Here is a 25,901-nt window from a genome sequence, read left to right as displayed (position 1 = left end):
TTGCTGGCACTAAAGGCCAAGTCTTTATCTTCCAGTCCAGCACTTGTTGTGGTATTGCTAAGTGCCCAGGCAATGCAGACAATACTGGAGGACAAGACAGGTTTTCCAACGTGTGACAGTCAACAACAGTCTCCTCTCTTTGTCCTCTCAGTCATAGGAGAGACAATGGTGTCTTAACTCTAGTGGGGGACTTTGGGGAGAAGCCCATCAATGACATAATGGGGCTCTAAAAATATAAAACATTAATTAACTAGTGGGAATTCCCTGGTGGTCCAGAGGTTAGGACTACACGCTTTCACTGCCGAGGGCTCGGGTTTGATCCCTCGTTGGGGAACCAAGATCCCGTAAGCCGTGCAGCACAGCCAAAAACAAAACAAAACACCAAAAACTGGTAACAACTATGGGCTTATACTCTTGTAGGGCAACCCCAGAAAAGTAAAGGCGGCACTCTGAGACTTTTGTCAATTAGTTTAATATATGTCCATAGGTAGTTCATACGAATGCTTAAATTACAAAATTAGCTGCCATGGTCCAAATGTGTGGGACTTTAAGAAAGCTTTTATTAATCAAAAGATAGCTAAGCATACCAACTTTGATTTCTAAAATGCAGGTTAAAGGTTTGTAAAACAAGGCTAATTCTAGAATTATATAGCATTAAGGTAATTAAATTTTGTTATTTTAATAACTTAATTTCATGAACTGTTAAAAAAAATATTACATTTGCATCTCCCAGTTTATACATTTCTGCATTAACCTAGAGAAAAACCCATGTGAAAAGTTTCCATGCAGTTACAAAGGCAGCAGCACATGCTGTTTTCACAGCAACTTGTTATTGCCTCAGAACACACCTGCACATAAAGCATCAACAAAAAATACCCACCCACCCCTCTCCCACAAAAAACCCAACCCCTTCCCATCCCCAGCAAAAATTACCTGGTACAAGCAGTGACTTAAAAAATGCTTTCTTAGTAGGAAGCATTTATAAAATGCAGAGATCTGAACAAGCTAAATGCTTGTGCAGGTAGATGGGCCTCTCCCCCAAGAGTTCCTTCCTCAAGAGGCAGAAGGAACTCTCAATAGTCTAGGAAAGTTCATTTTTAAAAGTATGTTTATGCATATTCATGGCTATTTCTTTGAAAGAATATACCCAGCCTCAACTGTGGAAGAGATAAAAGCAGAAGGAGAAGCAAAGGGATATGGCCATAACACAGAGAACAGAGCTTCTCCGTGAACATCCCATACGTTGCAGCGACCAAGAAGGAAAACTTTTGTGACTTCACATAGACCACTGATCTCATCTAGGTGAAGCAGTTAATTTTTCATGCATTTGTTACTCAAGAAAACATACAACCACTTAAAATACAGCATTCACATTGTCATTAGCTCATGGTATCAGGTAAGGAGGAAACCGTGCTCCTGTATTATCTATCCCTAGAATTTTCCACATACATGTAAGTATCCTAAAGCCTACAGATATCCTATCATACTGTCATCAGCACCTCCCACCTATACACATATACTGAACTAGACTGTTGAGTCCCTGAAATCTCAACACCACATATAGTGTTCTGAATTTTATTTTTTTACAAGTTTAATGTAGACACAGAAGAGAACACCAAGCAATGTTTATTGTGCAATTCCAATAGTTATCTGTGGAATCTTGGTTTAGAGTCAGTCTTCATAGCCATTTCAACTGCCTAGTTTAAACAAAAAGCAACAATCTAATTATATATCTATAAATTTCATGATATTTCTTCAAATATCAAGCACTAAAAGTACTGATTCATGTTATAATTTTTAAGATGTTTTGAAACTACACAGATTTCATATATTATTCCTTTTATAAAATAATCAAAATAATTTGATTATCTGGAAGAAAATTACTGTAACAGAGTCCTTCCAATGTATCTATGACCTTTGTAAAACTCCAAACCAAAAACAGAACACATGATGAAATAAGGATTTCTCAGTCACTGGGAAACTTTAAGATAAGAAATGAACTGGTATTTTTTGTTTCCTGTGAATTCAGAGCTTACAGGTGGCATAAGGACTCAGATCTCTTGGATGACTTTACATGGCTTTCACTTTGATTTGTTTCATTTTCATTTGCTTCTTCTCCAATTTCTTTTGCTCACGCCTCAAGGCAGCTTCCTAGAGAGAAAGAGGGAATGCAAACTAAGATTTCAGTACTTGTTTAAAAAAAAGTCAAAACTAGAATACTGCCTATACTATTTAGGCTAGCATCACAAATAACATTCCAGAAGATAGTTATAAGAATTGCTGGGGCTTCCCTGGTGGCGCAGTGGTTGAGAGTCCGCCTGCTGATGCAGGGGACATGGGTTCATGCTCCGGTCCGGGAAGATCCCACATGCCGCGGAGCGGCTGGGCCCGTGAGCCGTGGCCACTGAGCCTGCACGTGCGCGTTCGGAGGCTGTGCTCCGCAACGGGAGAGGCCACAACAGTGAGAGGCCCGCGTACCGCAAAAAAAAAAAAAAAAAAAAAAAAAGAATATGGAAAGACACTTTCTTGAAAGATTGCTATATTTTTAATATAAAAAGTTTATAAGATGATCTACATTAAGAAATGAAATAAGTACACTGAATATACACAGTTGAGGGACTAAATAAACTATATAGTATTAACAGTGGTTGGTTTTAGGGACGGGAACTGAAGGATTGTGTTACATTGTTCTTACATGGTAGAATTAAGGTTAATTTTAATGTCTGTGTATATGTTTCTCTATACTTTTCAAATTAAATATGTAACAAAACAAAACAAGGCTCTACCAGTAGTGGCAGGAAGGTCCAGATCATTGGTATAAATGAGCCATTCAAGCCAGAAATTCACTATAGGGTTTTTTGTGTTTTGTTTGGCTCCTTTCCCATTTAATTCACTGGATCTTTTTACAAGGTACCTAGGCCTAGATACTATCAAGTGGTGGTTCTAAAAAAAAATACATGGTTTACACCCACAAGCAACTTACAATCTGACTTAAGTTCTGGGCCCCTCTTTTACTTAAACCTACTATAGTTTCAAACTCTAGAAATAACTGGAGAACTTTTTTTTCATAGAAAAATGAAAGGCATTATCTATTAATGAGTCCATGTAGATTCTTCCTGTATATCTGTTAAAAAGCCATTTATATTTATAAAGAAGATTGCATAAACACAGAGCTCTATTTTCAGGGGAAAAATACCCATCAACTAAACCAAACCAAACCAAACCAAACCAAACCAAAGACTGATGAGAAAGGATGAGAGGAGGGCTGTGGTACTCTGGGCACTTCACTCAACAGCATTAACGACTCTACCAGCAACTAAAGTGCCACACAGGGGCTCACTTTTTTTTTTCTTTTTTAAAAATTAATTTATTTATTTTTGGCTGTGTTGGGTCTTCGTTGCTGCGCGTGGACTTTCTCTAGTTGCGGGGACTGGGGGCTACTCTTTGTTGAGGTGCACGGGCTTCTCATTGCGGTGGCTTCTCTTGTTGCAGAGCATGGGCTCTCGGCGCGCAGGCTTCTAGTAGTTGTGGCGCACAGGCTTGGTTGCTCCGGGGCATGTGGGATCTTCCCGGACCAGGGCTCAAACCCGTGTCCCCTGCACTGGCAGGTGGATTCTTAACCACTGCACCACCAGGGAAGTCCAGGGGCTCACTTTTTCTTGGCAGCTTGCCTCCTCCACTTACAAGAATTTTCTTCAATTCTTGAGGTTATTCACATTAAAATTCACATTTCCCAGAACTTTGTTCTCCTCTTTTTTGATCAGCATTTACAAGGTTTAAAATTTTAGAGCTGGACTGCAGCATCTTACTTCACAAAACATGAGAACATGCTGATGTTTGAAACATAACGGACTACAGCCTTATTAAAGCTCTTGAGTTTGAGATTCTACTTATGTACAAAATAGAAAACAAAATACAAAGAAAAAATATTAGAATTCTCTAATTCTATAATCAAAATAAAATTTTTATAAAACAAGTTTATGTGGACCATAGGGCACATGTCCTGGCTTCTATTAAAATTCCAAATTTCTTTCTACCTTAGTATGTGTTTGGCTTGAAAGATGATAGTGGAACTTTCAAAAAGGGCCTATGCTGGGGGAACAGGATAATTCATATCATTCTCCAGGATTGAGGCTCAATCTAACATGGTTTGAACAGGAAGGATTATTCTTTTTTTTACAGCGCTATCAACTGTCCCAAGTGCTGAGAAAATGCTAAGCTTTCAGCCTGTGTACATTCCTACACAGAATTACCTTAACAGCCAATATGGCGCAAATAGGCATTCTTATAAATCTGAGTTTTACCCCAGTGATAAGAAAAGTTTGTCTTACCTCCAGCCTGCGCTGTTTCTCAGGATCTTCCTCATTCATGATTCGCTCCTTCTCTGCTCTTTTCTTCTCCTCACGCCGAGACTGGGCAGCTTCCTGTCTTTGCACATGCGTCAGCTTCAGGAAGTTCTCCTCCACTCGAGCTCGGTTCTTGTCTGCTTTTTGTTTGCCCTTTCCCCAGGAAACAAAGCAATTCATAAGAAATCCATTTCAATCCAAACAGATACAAAATCCCATTTAATATTCTTTCATAAAACCACTCCCATGTAGCACTTTTAAGTCAACTAGCAAAGATAAAATCACTGAAATAATCGAAAGCTGGGCCCCCTCCCCACCGCCCCTTGGGGGGAAAAACACAATAAAAGCCTCCAACTTAAGGCTGCAGGTCTTACTTCTCTGTTGAGTCGAAACTTTTTGGCTTTATCAATAGAATAAATCACCATGTTCATCAGGGGTAGTAAAGCCTCCATATCCTTTGGGTAAGTGTTACCTGAGCCAGGCACTGGAAAACAAAACCATTTTCCTATTGAGTTAATGGCAGCATTCATACTTCTTGTATTAATTTTTTTTCTTTTTGTATTAATAGGCTCCTTTCTCCAAATTTCTTAGGCAGCTAAAATACAGCAGAAAATAGAAATTAAAATATATAAAAGGATCTCTTACTGAAGAAATCAAAAAACCAATAAGCTGGCATGAGGTTTTTTTTTTTAAAGATTTTCTTTTTGATGTGGACCATTTTTTTAAGTCTTTACTGAATTAGTCACAATATTGAATCTGTTATTATGTTTTGGGTTTTTTGGCCGCAAGGCATGTGGGATCTTAGCTCCCTGAACAGGGATCGAACCAGCACCCCCTGAATTGGAAAGCAAAGTCTTAACCACTGGACCGCCAGGGAAGTCCCTGGGGTTAGTTTTAATGTAGTTTTTTATAGCTATTGTTTAGAAAGAAACAATACTCTCCTTAAGATCATCTCACAGAAAACAAAGAACTCAGACAGGACACAGAACACTTACCATTAAATGTAAACAACAGTGTCCTCTTAGTGTCAGGTAGCTTTAAAGGCTGACCTTCCCTGTCATAAAAGAAAGAGCTATTTAGAAGGAACGCAAGAGAGAGTTACTTTCCATGCACATAAGTCACCCAATTCACTTAAATGAACAGATAACTGTGCAGATAATCAGCACAGTATTTGGCTTGGCATCCCCAAGTTAAATACAGTCTCAGAGCCCGAAGGAGCTTTACAGGTCATCTGGTCCACTCGTCTATCCGATGGATGCATTCCCAAGTATCTTTATCCTATCCTTCAACACCTCCAGTGATGTCCCCTCCAGGCAGGATAATTCCATCTCACCTGGGGAGCCAGAAATGAGCCTGTATTTAAGTATGCGGCCCATATTTTAAATAACCTTTTATTTATTTTTATTTTTATTTTTTTTAGATGTTGGGGGTAGGAGTTTATTAATTAATTAATTAATTTTTGCTGTGTTGGGTCTTCGTTTCTGTGCGAGGGCTTTCTCTAGTTGTGGCAAGTGGGGGCCACTCTTCATCGCGGTGCGCGGGCCTCTCACTATCGCCTATCGCTGCCTCTCTTGTTGCGGAGCACAAGCTCCAGACGCGCAGGCTCAGTAGTTGTGGCTCACGGGCCTAGTTGCTCCACGGCATGTGGGATCCTCCCAGACCAGGGCTCGAACCCGTGTCCCCTGCATTAGCAGGCAGATTCTCAACCACTGCGCCACCAGGGAAGCCCTATTTTGATGGATTTTTATGTTTTATTTCTAACTCTTCATCTATCTTCCTATGATGAAGGATCTTATTTTTGAGTCAGGCTCAGAATAAGTTGAGAAATAATCTACTATAGCATATATAATTTAGTTCTGACTCTTCAAAGAATCCTCTTGCAATCTTTGACTTTCAACCCTCCACACCTCCCCCCACACACAAAATGCTCCATGAATGCCGCAATGTGATACTTTGTCCAAAGCATTATTACTGAGTTCAGCAAGGCAAGGATGATGCAACACCATCGAGAGGCATAAGTAATTTTGATTACCTTAGTGATTTTGACACAGAATTAAAATTCAAATTGGCTTTTAACTGTATTCAACTCCACAGTCCTTAGCCAAAAATTTAGGTCAGAACCAATTCTACACCAAGGGTAAACTTAAATACGCTCTCCTGCAACAGGATGTGAAATCAAACAGCAAATTCAAACCCTGAATATTTACATTCGAACAACATTACTATAAAGCCAGAAACTTTACGGGCATCAAGGGTGTCTGATAATACACTAGAAAGAATATAATCACTCAACCATTCAAAGTAGAAAGCCGGAAAAGGCCATGAATTACAAAATGCATACACCTGCAATCAAACACAAATCAAATGTCACAGATTCACATCATAAATTAAAAAGGAAAAAAATCCCCAAAAAACAACCACCCTAGACTACAAAGGACAGAGACTACCAATTGTATTTTCTTAGTATTAGCCATTCTGTTAGATTCTCATTTACCTCACTGAGTGGGTGATGCATACATGCGGTGACAATTGCAAACTGGGGAGGCTTATTTGATTGTCCCCCATAGGTTTTCAATTACCTTCACGATGCATGCAGTCAAAGCAAAGGAAAACTTGGATGCTGTCACCAACTTCCCTCACTCATTTGGGAAGGGAAATTGCAGAAGCACCTTGCAGGTGTTTCAACACAGAAAGCTAGTGAAGAAAACTGATTTCAATATTTTTATTTCATACGTACTCTTGCATAATTTTTGGACCAGAGAACTGGTCTGAAAAATGAACGGATTCAATCTTGTCAGCATAGTGTGTAAGAAAGTGAACCATCTGAAATAAGAAAAGAAAATTATTTTTTTTAAAGTAGGTTTGATGCACTTCTCTTTTTTCATAGATATTCACTCTTTAATCCTCCTTACTTTTGCACATGATGAAGGCTAAAGCTTAAAAAAATTTCAATTTAAATAAGGACTCTCCCTATGATGAAACTACTGCCCTTCTTTAGTCACACCAATGATCAAAATTGAGCAGCTGAAAATATATCTCAAAATAGTGTTCAAAATACGAGTGAAAGCATGAACATAAAATCTAAAATAATTTTAGGAATTCTTCACAACCACATCACCCAGAACTTACATTTAGAACTGTCTTTGAGCTATCCTATATTTTTATGATACTAAGATGTGCTGTTACCATACATAACCAATAGGAAAAAAATAGCTCTTTATATACCTGTCTTCTACACAAACTGGAACTTTAACAAACGTACTAAATGACACGGTGATAAGGATTAAAGTAGTAGTCCTTTTTCAAAAAACCTGAAAGCCATTGGCAATCCTAGGGACAATTTGTTCTTGATTTAGAGAGAATTTCTTGACTAATAAAACTGTCTTTTTGACAAGTGAATCTATTGTTTAAAGAAAGTATTTTACCGGTTGTGTGGGAAAGGAAGATAAAATGAAGAATTTGTACAGTGTAACTTTCAGGGAGACTGCCCCGTAAATGGTCTACAAATGTATGTCTTCTATTGTATTTACCTTTGTATCCATCATTCCCTCTGTGACTTCTCCCATCTCTGACAGGATGGCCAAGGAGTCAGGCAGTCCATACTTCGCTCCAGACTTAGGTTTGTCACTACAAAACTCACTCTAGAGGAAGACGTAGTTGAAAGTAAGACATGATATTTTATTATGCACAAGGATTTTTTTTCTCAAGAGAATATGTACTGACCTATTTCAAAGTGATACAACTGTTCAAGTGATATAATTACTTTATGCTCTGAAGTCAAACATTTATGTAGTAAAGAGGCACAGTTTCCACATATTATTTGAAAAAGAACCTGACATACCAGATCCTGCATCTCTTTCTGTAGTCGTACCAAGGCTTTCCGAGTACCAACAGCAAACACATAGGTATCCATATCTTCATCATTCATGGTTACTTTTATTTGCTTTAAAAAAAAAACAACAAAACTCACCTGTTAGGTTCTGTGATAGGCAGATTTCTAAGACAGCCCCCAATATGCCTGCCTGCTGGTGTATACATCCTCCCCTCGAATGTGAGCAGGACTTATGAATGTGATGGTATTATCATTACCATGATTATGCTGTGTTACATGGCAGATGGTCCCTAATCAGGTGACTTTCAGTTAATCAAAAGGGACACTATCCTGGGTGGACTGACCTAATCAAGTGAGTCCTCAAAAGGGACTGGACCCTACTTGAAGAAAGAGTGAAAGTGTGAAAGGGCTATGGGGTGGAGGGGAACCACGTGGCAAGGACCGGAGAATGGCCTCTAGGAGCTAAGAGCAGTTCCCAGCGACAACTAGCAGGAAAATAGGAACTTGCAACCACAGGGAACTGAATTCTGCCAACAGCCTAAATGACCCTATGAAGACGGGCCCAAGCTCTAGAGGCATGGAAGCTCTGTGCACCACCCCACCCCCATGCCTCTCTTCCATTTGGCTGTTCCTGAATTGCAGCCTTTACAATAAACTGGTAAATGTAAGTAAAGTGTTTTCCTGAGTTCTCTGAGCTATTCTAGAAAATTATTGAATCTGAGGGGAGGGCTGTGGGAACTCTAGATTTATAGCTGGGCAGTCAGAAGTACGGTGGCCCGGGGCCTGCAACTGGCATCTGAAGTGTGGGCAATCTTGTGGGAATGAGACCTTTAACTTGTGGGATCTGGCATTAACTCCAAGTAGATAGTATCAGAATTGAATTGAATTGTTGGACACCCAACTGGTATCTGGAGAATCAGAGAATTGGTTGTTGGTGTTGGAAACACCCCAGAGGCAGGTTAAACAGTTTTTAATACTCGACATTGGGCCAGAGAGATAAAGTTATAGCCTAAAGAGTCTGGTATGATAAAACATGGCCCTATTTGTCTTATTAACTATATCTTTAGAAGTTTGGGTCAAAATTTACCAGTATATATGTGGAAGAAGGGAAATGTTAATGAAGGGAAATATGGCAAAGATCTGGCAAGATGTCAGCTGCTAAAGAAAGGTTTTCTGCTCTTTTAAGCAGAACCCACATAAAAAGGCTTAAAAATATAAAAAACCCATATGTTTGTTGAGGCTGCTTTTCATTGCAGGGAAAAAAACCCCCCAAACAGCAAAAAAGGTAAAAGGCTGGCTGGCTCAGAGGAAAAGAGAAGATTAAATCTACCTCAGGAAAGAAATGAAAATGATTAACACAACACTCTAAAGAATAATTTCTACAAAAAGATGGCAGAAGATGCAGCAAAACTTCCTCCTTTGAGTTTTAACTGAGGAGGCTCTAAAAACTAGTGGGTTAAATCATCAGCGGCCACATTAGAAAAATTAAAATAAATAAAAGAAACAGGTTTCCAACTAACAATAAGACCTTTAAAATAACAATTGAGTTTCAATCCAATAAAAAGTACCTAATTATATTACCAATATAGCACTTATTAACCAAATACTACTTTGTATTTTGATATATATGCATACATTTCTTGTTCTGCTAGCTTATATAAAAGACTGTCTCATGTATTTTTGTTTCTTGCTGCAGTGGGAGTCAGCACAATTATTTACTGGAAGAATGAAGGGAGGGGGAATGTGGCATTTCTAATGAAGGACACAATTTTCAGATTAACATGTTAATTTAACAAAGGAAAGAAAGTATACCAAACAATAAGGTCTCCATATTGTGTTATGAACTCATTCAGCCCAAGATGTATTACTTGAGGCAAAAAATATTTGAAAAAAAACCCAGCCTACTGCCAAAGATAAAAGCAGATACCAAAAGCAGAGTCAGATGTGAGGGCAAATGGTCTGTGACAACTGTTTTACCTCCATCATCCAGGTTGATTCTGTTGATCTACCTGGTGACAAAGTATTACCTCTTTCCCCACAAAAAGCACATATGTCTCCTCACACCCACCTGCACCTCCACCCCCAGTTTCACACTGAGTGGAAGATGATCTGTCTAGATAGAAAAGGTTCCATTTTTTGGGCAAGGGACACAAGTTGTTAGAAAGTCCAAATATAATCCTGGCAAGAAATAGAACAAGCTCTAAGAAGTTAAGAATTCAATCTGTACAGAGAAAACCAGCAGGAAGAATACATACCACTTGATCACTCACTGGCCTCATCATCCGGGCCAGGACATTCAGTAAGTCCTGTCTCTTGAGGAACTAAAAAACAAAAAGCCCAAGAGAACAATTGCAATTTCTGTTTGCTATAAGGAGAAGACATTGGAGGGGGACTCAAATGCTTCATCAAATATACTCTACATTTGCCAGTCAGTAAAAAAGATGATTTTTATTTACTTATTTGGCCGTGCCACATGGCTTGCAGGATCTTAGTTCCCTGACCAGGGATCGAACCTGGGCCTCCTGCAGTGGAAGCACAGAGTCTTAACCACTGGACCACCAGGGAATTCCCAAAAGATGATTTTTAGATCTCATTTTAAGTCAAACATGAAAAAAATGAGACACTGATCTTACAGGACTTGGGATCACACTGGAAAAAATGAAAGGAAGATATACACTGTACCAGAAATTCCCTACTTACCCTCAGCTGGATAAGCATCCCCTCACAGCACACTCGACCAGAACACCATAGGTTGTAAATGTGCTCATTCTCCTGGTTCAGCTTTCCTGTGCTGGTGGCTTCTTTGTTAGTTCCATCATCCCCTAGGGGTAAAACCATTAACATGATTCACTGGAAATGTTGGGGCCTAATCACCACACACTCTTCTACTCTGACCCCAAAATGACGGTACCTTTAGGTTAACAATACTTATCTATCTTATAGAACTCTCCTTTAGACATAGATTACAACAGATGGGCATTATTCCTTTTACTTTTAAAATGCTTTATTGCTGCCATTAAAAAATTATGGACTCTAGCATTACTTGTGTGTCCTTGTTAGTTAACGACATTCAGCTTGGAATATAAGTATGTCAAGAGTAGGTACAAAATGGAGCAAAGTCAGTTTAAATGTCTCTGCCAAAAGTTAAAAAAAAAAAAAAAACCTATGTAGTGAATTAAAAATACCATTAATACTAACTATTCAACACTCCCTCACTGTTTCCTTTCATTTAACTTTATCCAAGTTTGTTTTTCCTGCAGCAAAATGATAACAGTGGTATTAAGAGCTACAAAAAGCTCAAATTCCAATAATTTCCTCTCTTCATTTAATTCATTAATGTACAAAAAAGTGTCCAAATGTACAAAAAAAAGTGTCCAACTTTACAAGGTAAAGCAGACTGACACACCAAATGAAAACACACCAAGGGAAGTAGAAGGCATTAAAGGCTGCTTATTTTTTTCCTAATTTCCAGGTCAAAAAGTACTGAAATAGTATATGGTACAGTGGACAGCATGGACTTTGGAAGCAGGTAGACTAGGTTCTAATATCATGGTTGCAGTTGAACAGCTTAGACAAATTTTAACACTTCTCTGGACTTCAGTTCCCTCCTTAGGAAAACAGAAACTATATCCAACTGACAGTATTGTTCTAAATATTAAATAAGAAACAATGTATGCAAAGTACCTAGCACAACATAGTACACATTCCTGCTAAAGGGCAGAAGAGATGGATACTTGCTTGCTATCAAAGGGAAACAAAGTGTTTAAAGCCAAACTGAAGTGAAGGTGAGTGAGTCTACCTTACCCCCTACACTACACCATTACAGGACTTCCTCTAAGGTATCAGTGTACATCTTGTACATCTCTACAGTGGGTCTGACACTAAAGTGCCTAAAACCTGAAGGAATTTTGAAGGACTTCCAATTTCTAAAAGATGAATTGAAAGCATTTATCAAGCTACAAGCTACCTAAAATGTCAAAATTCTTTGCTTTTGGCTAGATTTTTATCAACTTGTTTTGATAACACTGATTGTCTCATTCTATCTGAAGCTGTACAGCAAATGTTTGATGAAAGGTGAGAAAATTATTTCATGAATGCAATTTATTCATTATGCAAAACCTAACAAAAAAGGGATCCTTGAGAGAAGAAAAAAAAGCATCCTCTTCAGCAGTCCATGAAAGTAGTTAGATGCTTACACTGAGCAGAATAAGCAGTTCTTACCAGAAAGTTTTCAAACAGGTGGCTAGACTTGTATTAGCCTAACTTACCTACTAAGGTAAAGTTGCTCTCCAAAAGCTCCCTATGAGTGTTAAACCAGGCCTGAGCAAGGCGACTGTTTTTATTCTTCCCGATGATATAATTCATGATGTAGGCAAGCAGACCAGTCACCATTAAAATCTCTAGATAATAACTCTCCCAACTGTTCTGGAGGTGTGCAGGAACCTAAAGAAGAACAATTGTTCCATTTAATGTTGGCTGAGGCTGAAGGACGAAGTCTAACTCAAGGTATGAAGGAGAATGAGAAAACCCATAAACAGAAGTGGATACGTTAGATAACTGTCACTGAATATGGTTATACTTTGAAAAATATGCCCATTTCGGTTTTCCAGGTCATCATTTTTGTTTCAGTGTTACTTTTTTTTTTAATGAAGGTTTTATTATTTATTTATTTATTTATTTATTTGGCTGTGTTGGGTCTTCATTGCTGCACGTGGGATTTCTCTAGTTGCAGCGAGCAGGGGCTACTCTTTGTTGCAGTGCACGGGCTTCTCATTGCATTGGCTTCTCTTGTTGCACAGCATGAGCTCTAGGCATGCAGGCTTCCGCAGGCATGTGGGATCCTCCTGGACCATGGATTGAACCCGTGTCCCCTGCGTTGGCAGGCGGATTCTTAACCACTGCGCCACTAGGAAAGTCCTTCCAGGTCATCTTTGTAAAAGATTCTTTAAGGAAATATGAGGATAATCAAATGGGATGAAACGCTGGAAAGCCCTCTGTATTCATCTTGATTCCGAGTCCCACCTCCCAAATAAACCCAACGTCTATCCTCCTCATTCCTTGGTAAATAAAACTAGGAAGGCTAAAATAAAAACATATGGGTTGTGGTACTTCCCTGGTGGCACAGTGGTTAAGAATCCGCCTGCCAATGCAGGGGATATGGGTTCAAGCCCTGGTTCTGGAAGATCCCACATGCCGAGGAGCAACTAAGCCCGTGTGCCACAACTACTGAGCCTGCGCTGTAGAGCGCGCGAGCCACAACTACTGAGCCCGTGTGCTGCAACTACTGAAGCCCGTGCGCCTAGAGCCTGTGCTCCGTAACAAGGGAAGCCACGACAATGAGAAGTCTGTGCACTGCAATGAAGAGTAGCCCCCGCTCACCGCAACTAGAGAAAGCCTGCGCGCAGCAACAAAGACCCAACGCAACCAAAAATAAAATAAATAAATAAATAAATTTATATAAAAAGAACCCAACAAAAGATACAGGTTGTTTTTCCGTGTGTCCACTGCATCAGAAGAACTGATGTCAAACTCTTTCATGGCTCCCACGTTACAGCAACACCAGCTACGTGTCACTAATTATATTTCTGAGATTAAACAGCAAGATATTTTGTTGGTTAGTTTGGGATTCAAAACCTGTATACCTACATCGACAATTGTTATTGGGTCTTTATTTTTGCTAGAAGAAGTATCTGGTTTGTCTTCATAACCTTCAAATTCTTCATCATCATATGGTTCACTCTCGGTATCTCCCTCCTACGAAAATGAGGCACAATCTGTTTTCCCCCACTAACATCACCAGCAATTTTATCTCATTTTTATAGATAACATTTGTAAGGAAAAAAGAACATGAAAGCAGCAAGCACAGAACACAGAGATCTTACATATTTTAAACAAATGATGACCCCCCCATGCATTTCAACCCTGAGTTCTAAATGATACAATTCCCACCCACCCACATACCAATACATATCCACCCCCACTCCACCATCCTCCATCCAGGCTTTCCATAGAGGAGAAAAATACAATTCATTTTTTGTTGAATGTAAAAGGTGAGAACATACCACAATCATTTAGAAGAGCTCCACCTACTGAATAAAAATGAGCATACCAGAGGGTAAAGGTCTCCTTAGACCTGGGCATTACTTTTAATGTCTGGGAAAAGTGCTAGTTACACATTGTCCCATCCTTCCACTTTCCCAAGAAATCAATAAAAAAGAACCTTTACCTGGGTATCTGCATCTTCAAAATCTCCTTCTTGGTTTTCATCCTGCCCTTCCAACTCCACAGTAGTCTCGTCTTCATCATCTTCAGTGGTTATCACTCGTTGAGGAGATTCAGTAACAGAGTCTTCTGTGATATCCTCAAATTCAGCAAAGTCATTATCATCATACTCTACGATGTCTTCCTCATCCTCGAAATCATCAAACTTGGCTTCAGAGACACTCCCAAATATCAAAAGAACAACACAGAAAGCATGGAAGGCTTTCATTGCCCCTTAAAAATGAGTCAAACAAGACAAAAACAAAAACCCTAAGTGGACTGCCATTCTACACATACCGATCACATTTTGTAAACAGTTAAAAATTAAATATAAGACTCTCCCACTTTTCTCTTATTTAATACTGTTCATTTCAGATAGCATTATGTGAAGAATAATAAGTTGAGGTTCAAGAGGCCTGGGTTCTAGTCTGGACTCTCTCACTAGTTACCTGTAAAATCTTGTACTAGTCATTTAATTTCTTTAGGTTGGTTTCCATTTACACTGTGTATTCAGTACGCAGTTTTTGAACGCCTATTAAAAGCTTTATACAGAAACTGGGAGAGGGATAATGAAAGAAGAATGAGATGCAACTATCTGTTGGTTGTAATAAAAATAATACATGAATGGAAAAGCTATTCATTCTTAGATCAACTGTATGTGTGCACATCATCATCATCATCAAAGCACATGTTTAAGACACAAAGTGCTAGGCACTGTCCTAAAGGCTTTACAAAAAGCAACTAATTTAATCCTCATGACAACCCTCTGAAGAAAGTGGTTTTATTAACATCCCCATTTCATAGATAAGGAAAATGAGGCACAGAAATGCTAAGTAATACAACCACCAAGTGACAGAGAACTATGTTCTGATGCCAGTTTTGCCTCCAGAATCCCTGCTATCATCCACTTCTCAGGCAGCATCTCCAACGTAAGCCAGTAGCAGTGATTTTGTTACTTATTTAAAGTAGCAATTTTTGCTAACACCACCTACTCAAGAACCATAGTATTATCCTAAATGGTCTCCCCTGCTCAACTCTCTCCCTACTCCCTACTTCTCACTAAAAACTACCGTTATCCTTCTAAAACAGGACTTCTGTTACATAAGGATTCAATCACCAATGAAGGCTAACCAATTACCCAAAGAATAATATAAAACTCCTCTGGCTTTCACTGCTTTTCATAAAATGATCCTACCATATCAAATAAAATGTTCCCTCACTGAGCATATCACCATGTCAGATACTATGCCAAGAGAACCTAGCTTCAAGGACGTGAGTTACAGTATGACAGGGAAAATCTGAAACCGGTTAAACCATACATACATACAAAAAACAAACTTATTTTGTTTATTAAAAATTGTTGTGAATGAAGTTAGAACCCAAGTTGTTTTAGAAGCAAATACACAAACAAAAAGGTTTAGAAGGTCATACATACATCTACATATAAATAGTAGTTATTATGTATGATAGGATTATGGACATTTTGCCTTTATTTTTCTTTATATTGAATACTTTTCTAATTTTTCTATTACGTTCTTATAATAAAATGTTCTTTAAAAAATAAAATAAAAGGATAGTTCCTGCACTCAAGAAGAGGCACTGCAGACTGAGGAACAGCTATAGCACAGAGGGCTGAAACAGCGCATTGTAGGAGTTTGGTATGGTAGAACATTGGGTTTGTCGACCCAAATGGGGGAAATGAGGCTAAAAAGGCCAGCACAGGCCAGATCATGATGATCCTTATTTATTTATTTATTTGATCATCCTTATTTAAATACCACACTGAGAAGTTTGGATGATTAGAATCAACTAAAGGATTTAAGTAAGAGAGTGACACAATCAGATTTGCAATTTAACCCTGACAGCTCACACAGAGGGTGACTTAGAAAAGGGCACCTGAGGTGGGAAAAATAGGAAGTGGCTGAGATAATCAGATAAGAGATAAAACACAACTGAACTGGCAGTGGTATTGGGAATGAACAGGAAAACAGATTTGACAGGTATTAAGAATTATATTTGTCAGCATAAAGTGACTGAATATAAGGAATGTGGGGAAGGAAGATCTGGGGTGATTCCAAGTTTTGGCTTGATTAACAGCTGGACAAAGTCATCCTTGAAATAAAAAGCAATAAAGGAGCGAAAAAATTGGGGGAAGGCAATAAATTAAATTTAATACTTGTTGAAAAGTTTTAAGTGTTTTCAAGCAGTATGTTAGATGATTAACATTTATCTCTTAATTTTCACAATATCCTAAAAGGTATTATAACCTATTTTACAAAGGGAGGAAAGGAAGCATTTGAAGTATAAGCCTGGAGTTCAGGATATGCGCCTAAGCTGGAAATAGAGATGGTGTGAGAATGGAAGAGATCCCCAGGGAGTATTAAGAGTTAGGTTTAAAAAAAAAAAAGCACCAAAAAGTCTTGAAACAAATCATAACAGCTAAGAGTTGTGCATAATAGGGAGAACTGGAATGGGAAACTAAGGAATGGTTAAAGAAAAAGAGACTTTGGTCGAAGTGGTAGCACAGAAGTCAAAGGAGAAGCATATTTCTAAGAAGGAAACAGAGCTCGGTTTCAATTGCTGCAGAAAGTTCAAGTAAGATATGGACCAAAAATTTCCCAATGTTAATAAGGAAGTCATTATTGGCAACTGCAAGGAAGTGGTAAGTATGAAAGCCAGGATGCAGGGAGCTGAGTACTAACAGAGTGAATGGGTGGCAAAAGGGAGTATGTATTGGGTTGGCCAAAAAGTTCGTTCGGTTTTAAGTTCAAAAAAGACACGTTTTTCACTTTCGTGAAGAACTTTATTGAACAACAAATTCACTAACTGAAAGAACTTTCTGGCCAACCCAATACTGATCTCTCAAGGTGCTCTGGCATAGTGAATATTCTATATCTCATATTTACAACACCATAAATTCATAAAGGAAATTGGCTCAATATCAAAGGCTATTGCCCAATACCTTGCAACTCATGGCTGCTCAAGAAATGTTCTTAAAATTGGACAAAGTTCATAAATTTTGAAAGGCACCAATGATTTGAGAAATGCCAATGATTTGAGATATGCCACCAAGGATAGGCCAATATTATATCCTTTCCAATATTTGATCTTTGACGTTAACACCAGCGGACATTTTATGGGAAAACATAGCTGCCCTCTTGACAACAACCTCAAAGAGGCTTGCGATGTGTCTCCAAACACCCTTAGCTTCACAGTCAAAAGTGGAAGACATATGAAAAGGAGCACGTATGTTGGTGGAGTTAGGTTTGGTTCAAAACATCAGCTCTACCATTCGCCAGCCATGTGACCTTGGGCTAATTACTTAAACCCCTGTTCCCCACATACAAAAAAGGGATAGTCATTCACTATTTGCCTCACAGGGCTGTAGTGGATATTACAAGAGATACGTGCTTGGCACATAGAAGGTACTCAATAAATAGCAGTTCCCATTACTTCCTTCCACTGTGCCTTATGAACACCCTTTAAGGTGTAAAAATACTTCATTTTTAGTGTTTCTCTTTCAGATCTCAGTTTTAAACTTTTTCAAATAGAAGCAAATAAAGGTTAACACTGGCACAGTCAACTTGATTAACTCCCTGACAAAAGGTCTGGTCATTTCAAAGTGAATTTCCACTTAGAACATTCACACCACAGAAGCACTTCTAAGTTAACTCAGCCCTGTAACAGAGCTCCTTTAAGGATATTTAGGTTAAAATTATCCAAGCCATCCGTGCCTTGGCCTTCCTTCCCAGAAGTCTGTCTGGTGCACCTGTCAACTCATTTCTCAAACGCACAACTCCCTGCCTGAGAGGCAGTCCTGAGACTCCTGGGGCAGGGCACCCCAGCACTAACAAGTCTGGTCTGATTTCTTCTGCTAGCTCACCTGGCAGTCTCAGCGATTGGGTCTGGACTTAAAAACGGAAGAGGACTAAGTGCAGGAATCATTCCTTGTTGGCATTTTAGAGTAGGCCTTTCTGACAATGGCCAGACCCTGAGGCTTCTGGAGATCATGGAGACATTCCCGTCTCCTTACACATGTTGGATAAAAACATGTCATGTTAGAAACCTTCAGAGAAGACGGACCACAGAGGTTGCTGCTTCTGTTAAGCCTGCGGGGTCTAGTCTTTCCCCAGCAAGCAGAATCAATTCTACGCTCCATTCTTCCTGCTGGCACGCTGTGGGCTTGCTCTAACTTTGCCCTGTGGGTTGGCATTTGCTCACAGTTCTGCAAGTTCCCAAAAACCGTTAAAAGTCACTCCTACCCTGATCAGAACTCCCAACAAAAAATGGGCCTTGGGGTGGACAAAGTCTGGTTTGTTTTTAAGAAAGTCGGGAAAGGCGAGAAGGCGCGGGGACCGAGGCATGTCACCATAGGCTGGACTTAGGGGATGGGGTGGGAAAAGGGACCTGGTTAGGCCACGCAAATCAGCGTCACCGCTCGGCCCAGCCCGACCCCACCGACTAGCGCGTCACGGCCCGCTCCCTACCTGTACCGAGTGCTAGAACCCGGCCCAGCGCTCCTGCGGCTGCCGCCTTACCCTTCCTGCCTCTCGGGCCGGCCCCCGCCTGCCGGGTCACTGCGGTTTTACTGCCCTCAACGCCTCTAGGACACAGCCTGACCAGGTAGCTCAGTCACGCCGCACCACTCTTCACGTAGCCTCCGCCAGCCGTTACGTAGAATGCGTGCGGCCCGTCCGCGCCTGCGCACGGCGCGGGGGCGGGACACAGCTCAGGGGGCCGAGCGAGACCTCCTCCTCCCCCGCCCAGCTGAGGCGAGGTGTGGAAGCTGGGAGAGTTACATAAGCCCGGCCCCTGGGCCGGAACTGCCCACGCCTATCCCTGTGCTCTCCACTAGGGTTCAGTCAAGTTGTCATCACGCTGAACCCGTGCTCCGGATGCTAAAAGTCGCCATGCTCTACGGGACCACGTGGCCAGAGGCACGCGGGGAAATCTTGCCCAGGTCGCATTTGCAAAGGAGCGGACTTTAGAGGATCGACGACTTTATGTACATGTGGTTTCCACTCGAGCCTCTTTCTTGGGATTTTTTGGCGGCTCCCAGTCAGTGCTACTTTCTTCACTTCCAGGCCCACTTCCTAAACGGGCCGTGAACACTCTTCATCCAGCAGTAGTGCCTGTTAGGTGTCTGAGGTGTCTGTGAGGCAGTCTGGAGCTTTAGGGCCAGGAGCTCGCGGCGCCTTCCGGGAGCCATAGCTCAGGCTCCGCCCTTCGGCCCGCGCTCTGCACTGCGCATGTCCGGTTTTGTTCCCCTTCCTCGCGTCAGCTACGGGCCGAGAGGCGGCGGAGGCGGCGGCGGCGGCGGCGGCGAAGAAGGGGGCGGAGAGCGAGGAGCGCGGTGGGACGGGGTCTGGACCGCTCGTACTTCGGGCCGTGGGATTCTCTCCGCGTCGGCGGTAGTAGTAGCTGCCTCTGCAGCCGCAGCAGCAGGTTTGTGCGAGGTGGGTCTGGACGCGGGGCCGTAACCCCTCGGGGGCACCGCAAGGCAACTGTGGGGCCTAGCGAGGGCCAGGGAACCGCGGCCTCTCTTAACAAAGAGTCGGCGGAGCCTCGGGGAAGCCGAGGCGCAGGGGGCTGGGGAGTAGTAGGAGTGCGTGACTGAAACCTCGAGGGGCCCTTCCGAGCCTCGCCGTCCTCCCACGGCTCCCGCTTCTCCCGCAGCTCTTAACGAGGCCCAGTTGGCGGCGTTCCGGAGGCGGCGCTCTCCCGGCCGCCTGCCCTGCAAGGGAAGGGATTTGCAGGGTGCTGGGCTCCGGGTGAGGGATACCCGCGGGGAGGATTCTGACCCAAGCCAGCAGCAGTTAGCAGATGCTAGTCTCCAAGTCGGGGGACCTGATAGGGAAAAGTTGCCAAATCTGAGGACAGTAAAAGATATAGTCGGTAATCTTGGTGTAGCTTTGAGTACATCCGTGATTAGCATCACCATCGTCACACAAACTTTTTTGCGGCCTACTTAGGAGCCTATCTGATGTGGGTAAATAATTTATATGGAGTTGCAAGCATACGCGCCAATAATATAAGGAAGAACAGTCGTACTAGTCGAGAGTTTGGGGGAATCATAGCTTCCTTATCACCTTAGTGGAAGCTTTGCCCCTCACTCCTTTGGTCAGTCATTCACATTCCTCTAGCTTCCCGTACATATTGCTTTTTGTAAATGATCTTTGTATATCTATTGTCCCCTGTATACACACCCCCGAACTCCTAAAGAGCAGAGATTCTGCTTTAATTCACTTTAACTTTCCAGATCCAAGCCCAGTGGAAGGTGGGCAATAAGTCTTTCATACCAAAATTAATTTTTAGACTTTAAGCGGTGGAGGGAAAAAAATGTATGTTGTATTTTCCTGTACCCAGAAGGGGCATTATATGGCCTAATCTGCAATTCATGCACTCAAGAAATATTTTTGTTGATACCTTCTGTGTGCCTGTTCCCTACCACTGTTCGAGGTGTGTGACCCCGGCCTTCATGAAACTTACTTTCTGGTGAGGGAAAGAGAGACAGAAAACACATATATAAATTATACCGTATATTAGAAGATAATTAATGCCTTAGGTAAAAAAATAAAGCTGCAAAGAGGGAAGGGGAGGTGTTGCATTTTGAAATAGCTTGGTCAGGGAAGTATTTACATACAAGCTGATATTTAAGCAACTAGAAGGAGGTGAGGGAGTGACCCCAGCTAGTTTCTGGAGGAATGATCATTCCAGGCAGAGGGAACAGCAAGTATAAAGACCTTGCAAAGGACAATGCTGGCCTGTTAGAGGAACAGTTAGAAGAGCAACATGCTTGGAACACTGTGAGCAAAGGAGGGAGTGGTAGGAGATAAGGTCAGGGAAGAACTGGGGGGACGGGGGTGCGGGTGGGGGGAAGCACAGAACAACCAGGACCTTTTAGGCTGTTGTGAAAATTTCATTTTTCTTCTGCCTGAGATGGGAACTGTCTTAGGGTTTTGAGCAGAGAAATGGTAAGAACTGACTTACATTGTAATAATTTAGTGTAATTTGTGGAAGAGTACAGTTCTTTATATTTTAGTTTTATCAAATCTTTACGTAATCAGCTCTTAGTTTCTTTAAGCCAGCAGAGAGAAGAGAGATGCTTTTAAAATAAGTGTAATCCAGCATTTACTTGTATTTGGCTTTAGAAGAATGTGTTGAAATTCTTGGGTTTTGAACAGATTCTTGTTAAAGAACCGACAGATTTATAGTGTGAGTTGTTCTCAAGGCAGATTATTAGAGTGGATGGTGATCAGCTGTCACTAGAAATCTTTTTTCTCCCAAAACACAAGTGATAATGTAGTTTTATAATCAGTTGTTTTTAGTCCACTATTTTTAAAGTCATTTAGATCGTATCTTATTTGATTGTCCAAAACATAAACTCTCGCCAAATTATCTTCTTTATGTTCCAACTTATTCTAACTCCTTAGACTGCTATTTCTAGCTTTCCTCCCTAGAATGTCTTCTTCCTTCACACTTCTCTACTCAGCTTACATCTTTCTGTATAAAAAACCCCATTTTCTGGGTTCTAGCTCTCTTATGAAGCCTGTCCCCATTTGTCAGCTCCTAGTGATCTCTGACATCTTCAGTGTCATGTGGCACTGATGTATGGAATCCCTGAGTTGAAAGAAACCTGAGAAGTCTAGCTTGATATTCTCCGTTTACCAATGGAGAGATTGATTTTTGGAGAAAAAATGATGATGATAAACAGGACAGCTAATACATATTGTGCACTATTTGGCAAGCTTTGTTCTAAGTGTATTTCTGTGTATGAATTCATTTTTTCACACCAATCTTGTGAAGCAGGTGATGGTCTCACCATTTTACAGATGAAGAAGCTAAGGCCAAAGAATCTGAGTAACTTCCATGAGGTTCACATCAAGTTAGTGGCAAAGCCAGTGTTTAAACATAGTCAGCTTGGCTCCATAGTCTGTACTACTTTACTATGCTATTATGATTTTCTGCTAAATCACAACACTTCAGCGCCTAAAACAGTACCAAGCAGGTATTTCAGCTGTCTTTAATTTTTCTATTTAGCCAAGTTGTAGATTGCCTTGGGTCTCCCATATATTGAATAAACCTGAATAATGAGTGTATTCTCTGGAAAACAAAAGAGAAGAAAGTGAATAAGCCTGCTATTTTAGCCATAGAACTTGTAACATGGAGTTGGAGAGATAAAACAAGAACACAAATAGTTATGAATAGGTGTTGGGTGTTTTAAGACTAGAAAGGGAGTTTGAGGAAGGAGATACCACTTCTCTTGGGGAATCATCTTCATGTCATAGTTCTACGAGTTGGTATTTGAGATAGGCTTTGAAGGATAAGACTATGGTAGGTATAGGATTTGGTGGGGAGGGTATACAGGTAGAGGGAAGAGCATTCACCAAAGTGCATGTAAAGTAGTTCTTGCCACAATGGAGAGCCTCATTCCAGCCTGATTGAGTAACTGTGGAGAGCTGTTGAATTGAAGGGAATGACAGGGTCAGAAATGTACGGCCGGGAGGTTTGGGGCCAGGGTCTGGAGGTACCTGGGAGAAGGTTTTGCGGAGCATCTGAGTGCTCATCTCCCTTGAGCGTGACTTTCCCTAGTTCCACTATATTAACAAACACCTGCCGAAAAAAGACGGAAATTCATTTTCTCTTTTCACTATTTATTTCTGACCCACTATACTTCATTTAATACTTTACCACATAGAGTCGCCTTTTATAGATTATGGGAAAGGAGAGGTGTTATCCCTCAGTACTGGGCACATAGCAAAAAGTGGCTATTGATCTATATAAAACAATGTTTGTTATTTCTAAGACCCAACTCAGGTTGTTCTCTTTAAAGCAAATGCTTATACATTTTGTTTATGCTTCTATTATACAGCTAATTCTTTTCAGATTGGATGTTTTATTTTAAAAAGCACTATTTTTTAAAGAGAAAAAATGTAGCTGAAATTTCACAAATATGTTTGCATTTCAGAGTAGAAACTGAGGTCTAGACAGCATCATTCTCTCTCATAAACTGGATAAAATAACAATCTAAAAATACATGTGCAAGTGGAATTCTGATTCTTAGATTTTCAAGGTTTTTTTTAACTGGTAAATTACACGTAAAAAAACTTAACCATTTTTAAGTGGGCAGTTCAGGGGCATTAAGTACATCCACATTGTTTTGCTACCATCACCACCATAGTGTCCACAGAACACTTTTCATCTTGTAAAACTGAAACCGTCTCCCCATTAAGCAGTAACTCCCCATCCCCCAATCCCTGGCAACCACCCTTCTATTTTCTGTCTCTGAATTTGCTACTCTAGGTACCTCATATAAGTGGAATCATACAGTATTTGTCCTTTTGTGACTGGCTTATTTCCTTAACATGATGTCCTCAAGGCTCATCCATGTTGTAGCATGTGTCAGAATTGTCTCCCTTTTCAAGGCTGAATACTATTGCTATATATTTATCTCACCACATTTAGTTTACCCGTCCCTGGACACTTGGGTTGCTTCCACCTTTTGGCTGTGGTGAATAATGCTACTATGAACATGGGTGTACAAATGTCTGTACCTGCTTTCAGTTCTTTTGGGTCTATACTCATAAGAGGAAATGCTGTATCATATGGTAGTTCTGTGGTTAATTTTTTGAGGAGCCACTGTACTGTTTTCCACAGCAGCTGAACCATTTTACATCCCTACCAGCAGTGTGCAAGGGTTCTGGTTTCTCCACATCCTTGCCAAGACTTGTTATTTTCTGTTGTGTAGGTTTCTTTTTTAAAAAAATTTATTTATTTATGGCTGCGTTGGGTCTCCTTTGCTGCACTCGGGCTTTCTCTAGTTGTGGCGAGCCGGGGCTACTCTTCATTGTGGTGCGCAGGTTTCTCATTGCAGTGGCTTCTCTTTGTTGCAGAGCACAGGCTCTAGGTGGCACACGGGCTTCAGTAGTTGTGGTGCACGGGCTTAGTAATTGTGGCTCACGGGCTCTAGAGCGCAGGCTCAATAGTTGTGGCGCATGGGCTTGGTTGCTCCGAGGCATGCGGGATCTTCCTGGACCAGGGCTTGAGCCCTTGTGCCCTGCATTGGCAGGTGGATTCTTAACCACTGCGCCACCAGGGAAGCCCTTTTTTTTTTTAATAGTAGCTATCCTAATTAGTATGAGGTGATACAGTTTTGATTTGCATTTCCCAAATGATTAGTGATGTTGAGCATCTTTTCATATACTTATTGGCCATTTGTATATCTTTGGAGAAATGTCAAGTCCTTTGCCCATTTTTAAAATTGGATTGTTTTTGTTGCTGGTGGTTGTTTTTAATGAAGTCTGTGAGCTTTACCTGGGTGTCAGAAGCCATGTGGTGATTTTTCACCTTTTCTGTCATCAATTTGAGAAGTGTTTATGGAGGCAGAGGTGAAGTTTCAGAGCTATTTGATATGAGTTTGCCAGCTTGTGGGAAGGATGTACCAGGCATATTGTAACCTGAGAGAAGGCCCGGGTGTGTGTGTGTGGGGGGGGGGTGTGTGTGGGGGTGTGTGTGTGTGTGTGTGTGTGTAGACCAAATAAAGGGAGCTTTGAGGAGACCCACGAATAGCAGGACTACAGTTAATTTTTTAATATCCTCACTATGTTTTGACTTTCTTATTAACTGTTTAATGGTCTTCTCCAAACAATGTTTGCTTAGAGACTGAAAATTAATTTTAATAGCCTCAATAGCTTAAGCAGAGGAGGGTTCATTTTTTTTTCTTTTTCTTTGAACATCATGAAACCAAATAGAGATTAGGTTGGCCATCTTGTGCTTCTTATATCAGCTACAGCCCCTCAAACCTCTGTTTGTGAAGGATCTGTAGCCATATACATGGACTAATAGTAGGAAAAACTGTTGTCAAGAAATTAAGAATTAGTGATGCACTGAGGATGAGCTGGCTTAGATTTAATCAGGACTGGTTGGCTAGATAGCAAGGTTTGTAATAACGGGAGATGATGGTTTTCACAAATACTGGGATGAATTCTGAAGAGCCTGAATGCATGATAGTTATTCATTCATCATAAAATTTTTTGAGTACTATATACACTAGGCACTAAGGATACTATGTTGGACAAAACAGGCAAAGTTCCTGCCCTCACGGAGCTGACATTCTAGTCAGTGGGGTATAGATAGCACAGTTGTTTGGCCTTGCTAGAGGCAATTAGTTAGGGAACGTGGGCAGTGTGACCTAGCTCACACTAGTGTAAGGCTTGGGGGCACTTAAGTGTTCTCAGTCTTTTGGCTGACCCAAATCTCCGAAGAGTTAAAGAAACGCATATTTCTTTACGCATATTCTAAACGCATATTTTGCGTCTTATGTCTCTAAACCATTAAGCAACTCTCACTCCCCTAAAGTCACATTGCTAGCCTGTTTGTGGCAGAAGTTGAATTTTTAAAACGAAGTATTTGATTTATTTCTTTTGTAATTTGAACCCTTTATTATTTAGTAGGATTAATTT

General features: G+C 40.8%; 1 protein-coding gene across 2 annotated transcripts; it reads right to left on the bottom strand.

The window, feature by feature from the left end:
* Positions 1-912: 912 nt before the first annotated feature.
* Positions 913-19,119, bottom strand: CCDC47 (coiled-coil domain containing 47). Of its 2 annotated transcripts, none has more exons than XM_059998245.1 (13): positions 18,978-19,119; positions 14,405-14,673; positions 13,825-13,932; positions 12,447-12,621; positions 10,879-11,000; positions 10,434-10,499; positions 8,188-8,289; positions 7,877-7,987; positions 7,084-7,169; positions 5,342-5,400; positions 4,721-4,830; positions 4,332-4,499; positions 913-2,151 (listed from the first exon to the last, which is right to left on the bottom strand). In XM_059998245.1, exons 2-13 carry the CDS (start codon positions 14,666-14,668, stop codon positions 2,071-2,073), a joined length of 1,452 nt encoding a protein of 483 aa, XP_059854228.1. In that variant the 5' UTR covers positions 14,669-14,673; positions 18,978-19,119; the 3' UTR covers positions 913-2,070. The 2 variants fall into 2 exon arrangements, with proteins under 2 accessions (XP_059854228.1, XP_059854227.1); XM_059998244.1 differs by having other exon boundaries at positions 18,927-19,115.
* Positions 19,120-25,901: the final 6,782 nt, after the last annotated feature.

Source organism: Delphinus delphis, chromosome 19 (genome assembly GCF_949987515.2).
Source record: "Delphinus delphis chromosome 19, mDelDel1.2, whole genome shotgun sequence".
NCBI classification, from domain to species: domain Eukaryota; kingdom Metazoa; phylum Chordata; class Mammalia; order Artiodactyla; family Delphinidae; genus Delphinus; species Delphinus delphis.
This window is presented reverse-complemented; position numbering and strand designations above follow the sequence as displayed.

Bases quoted from the DNA above. Each gene is read 5' to 3' on its own strand.
- CCDC47 (XM_059998245.1), bottom strand. From the start codon at position 14,668: ATGAAAGCCTTCCATGCTTTCTGTGTTGTTCTTTTGATATTTGGGAGT. The intron at 13,933-14,404 runs GTAAAGGTTCTT...TCATTTTCGTAG, and splicing joins TTGAAGATGCAGATACCCAG to GAGGGAGATACCGAGAGTGA. The intron at 5,401-7,083 runs GTACGTATGAAA...CTTTTATGACAG, and splicing joins GGTCCAAAAATTATGCAAGA to GGAAGGTCAGCCTTTAAAGC.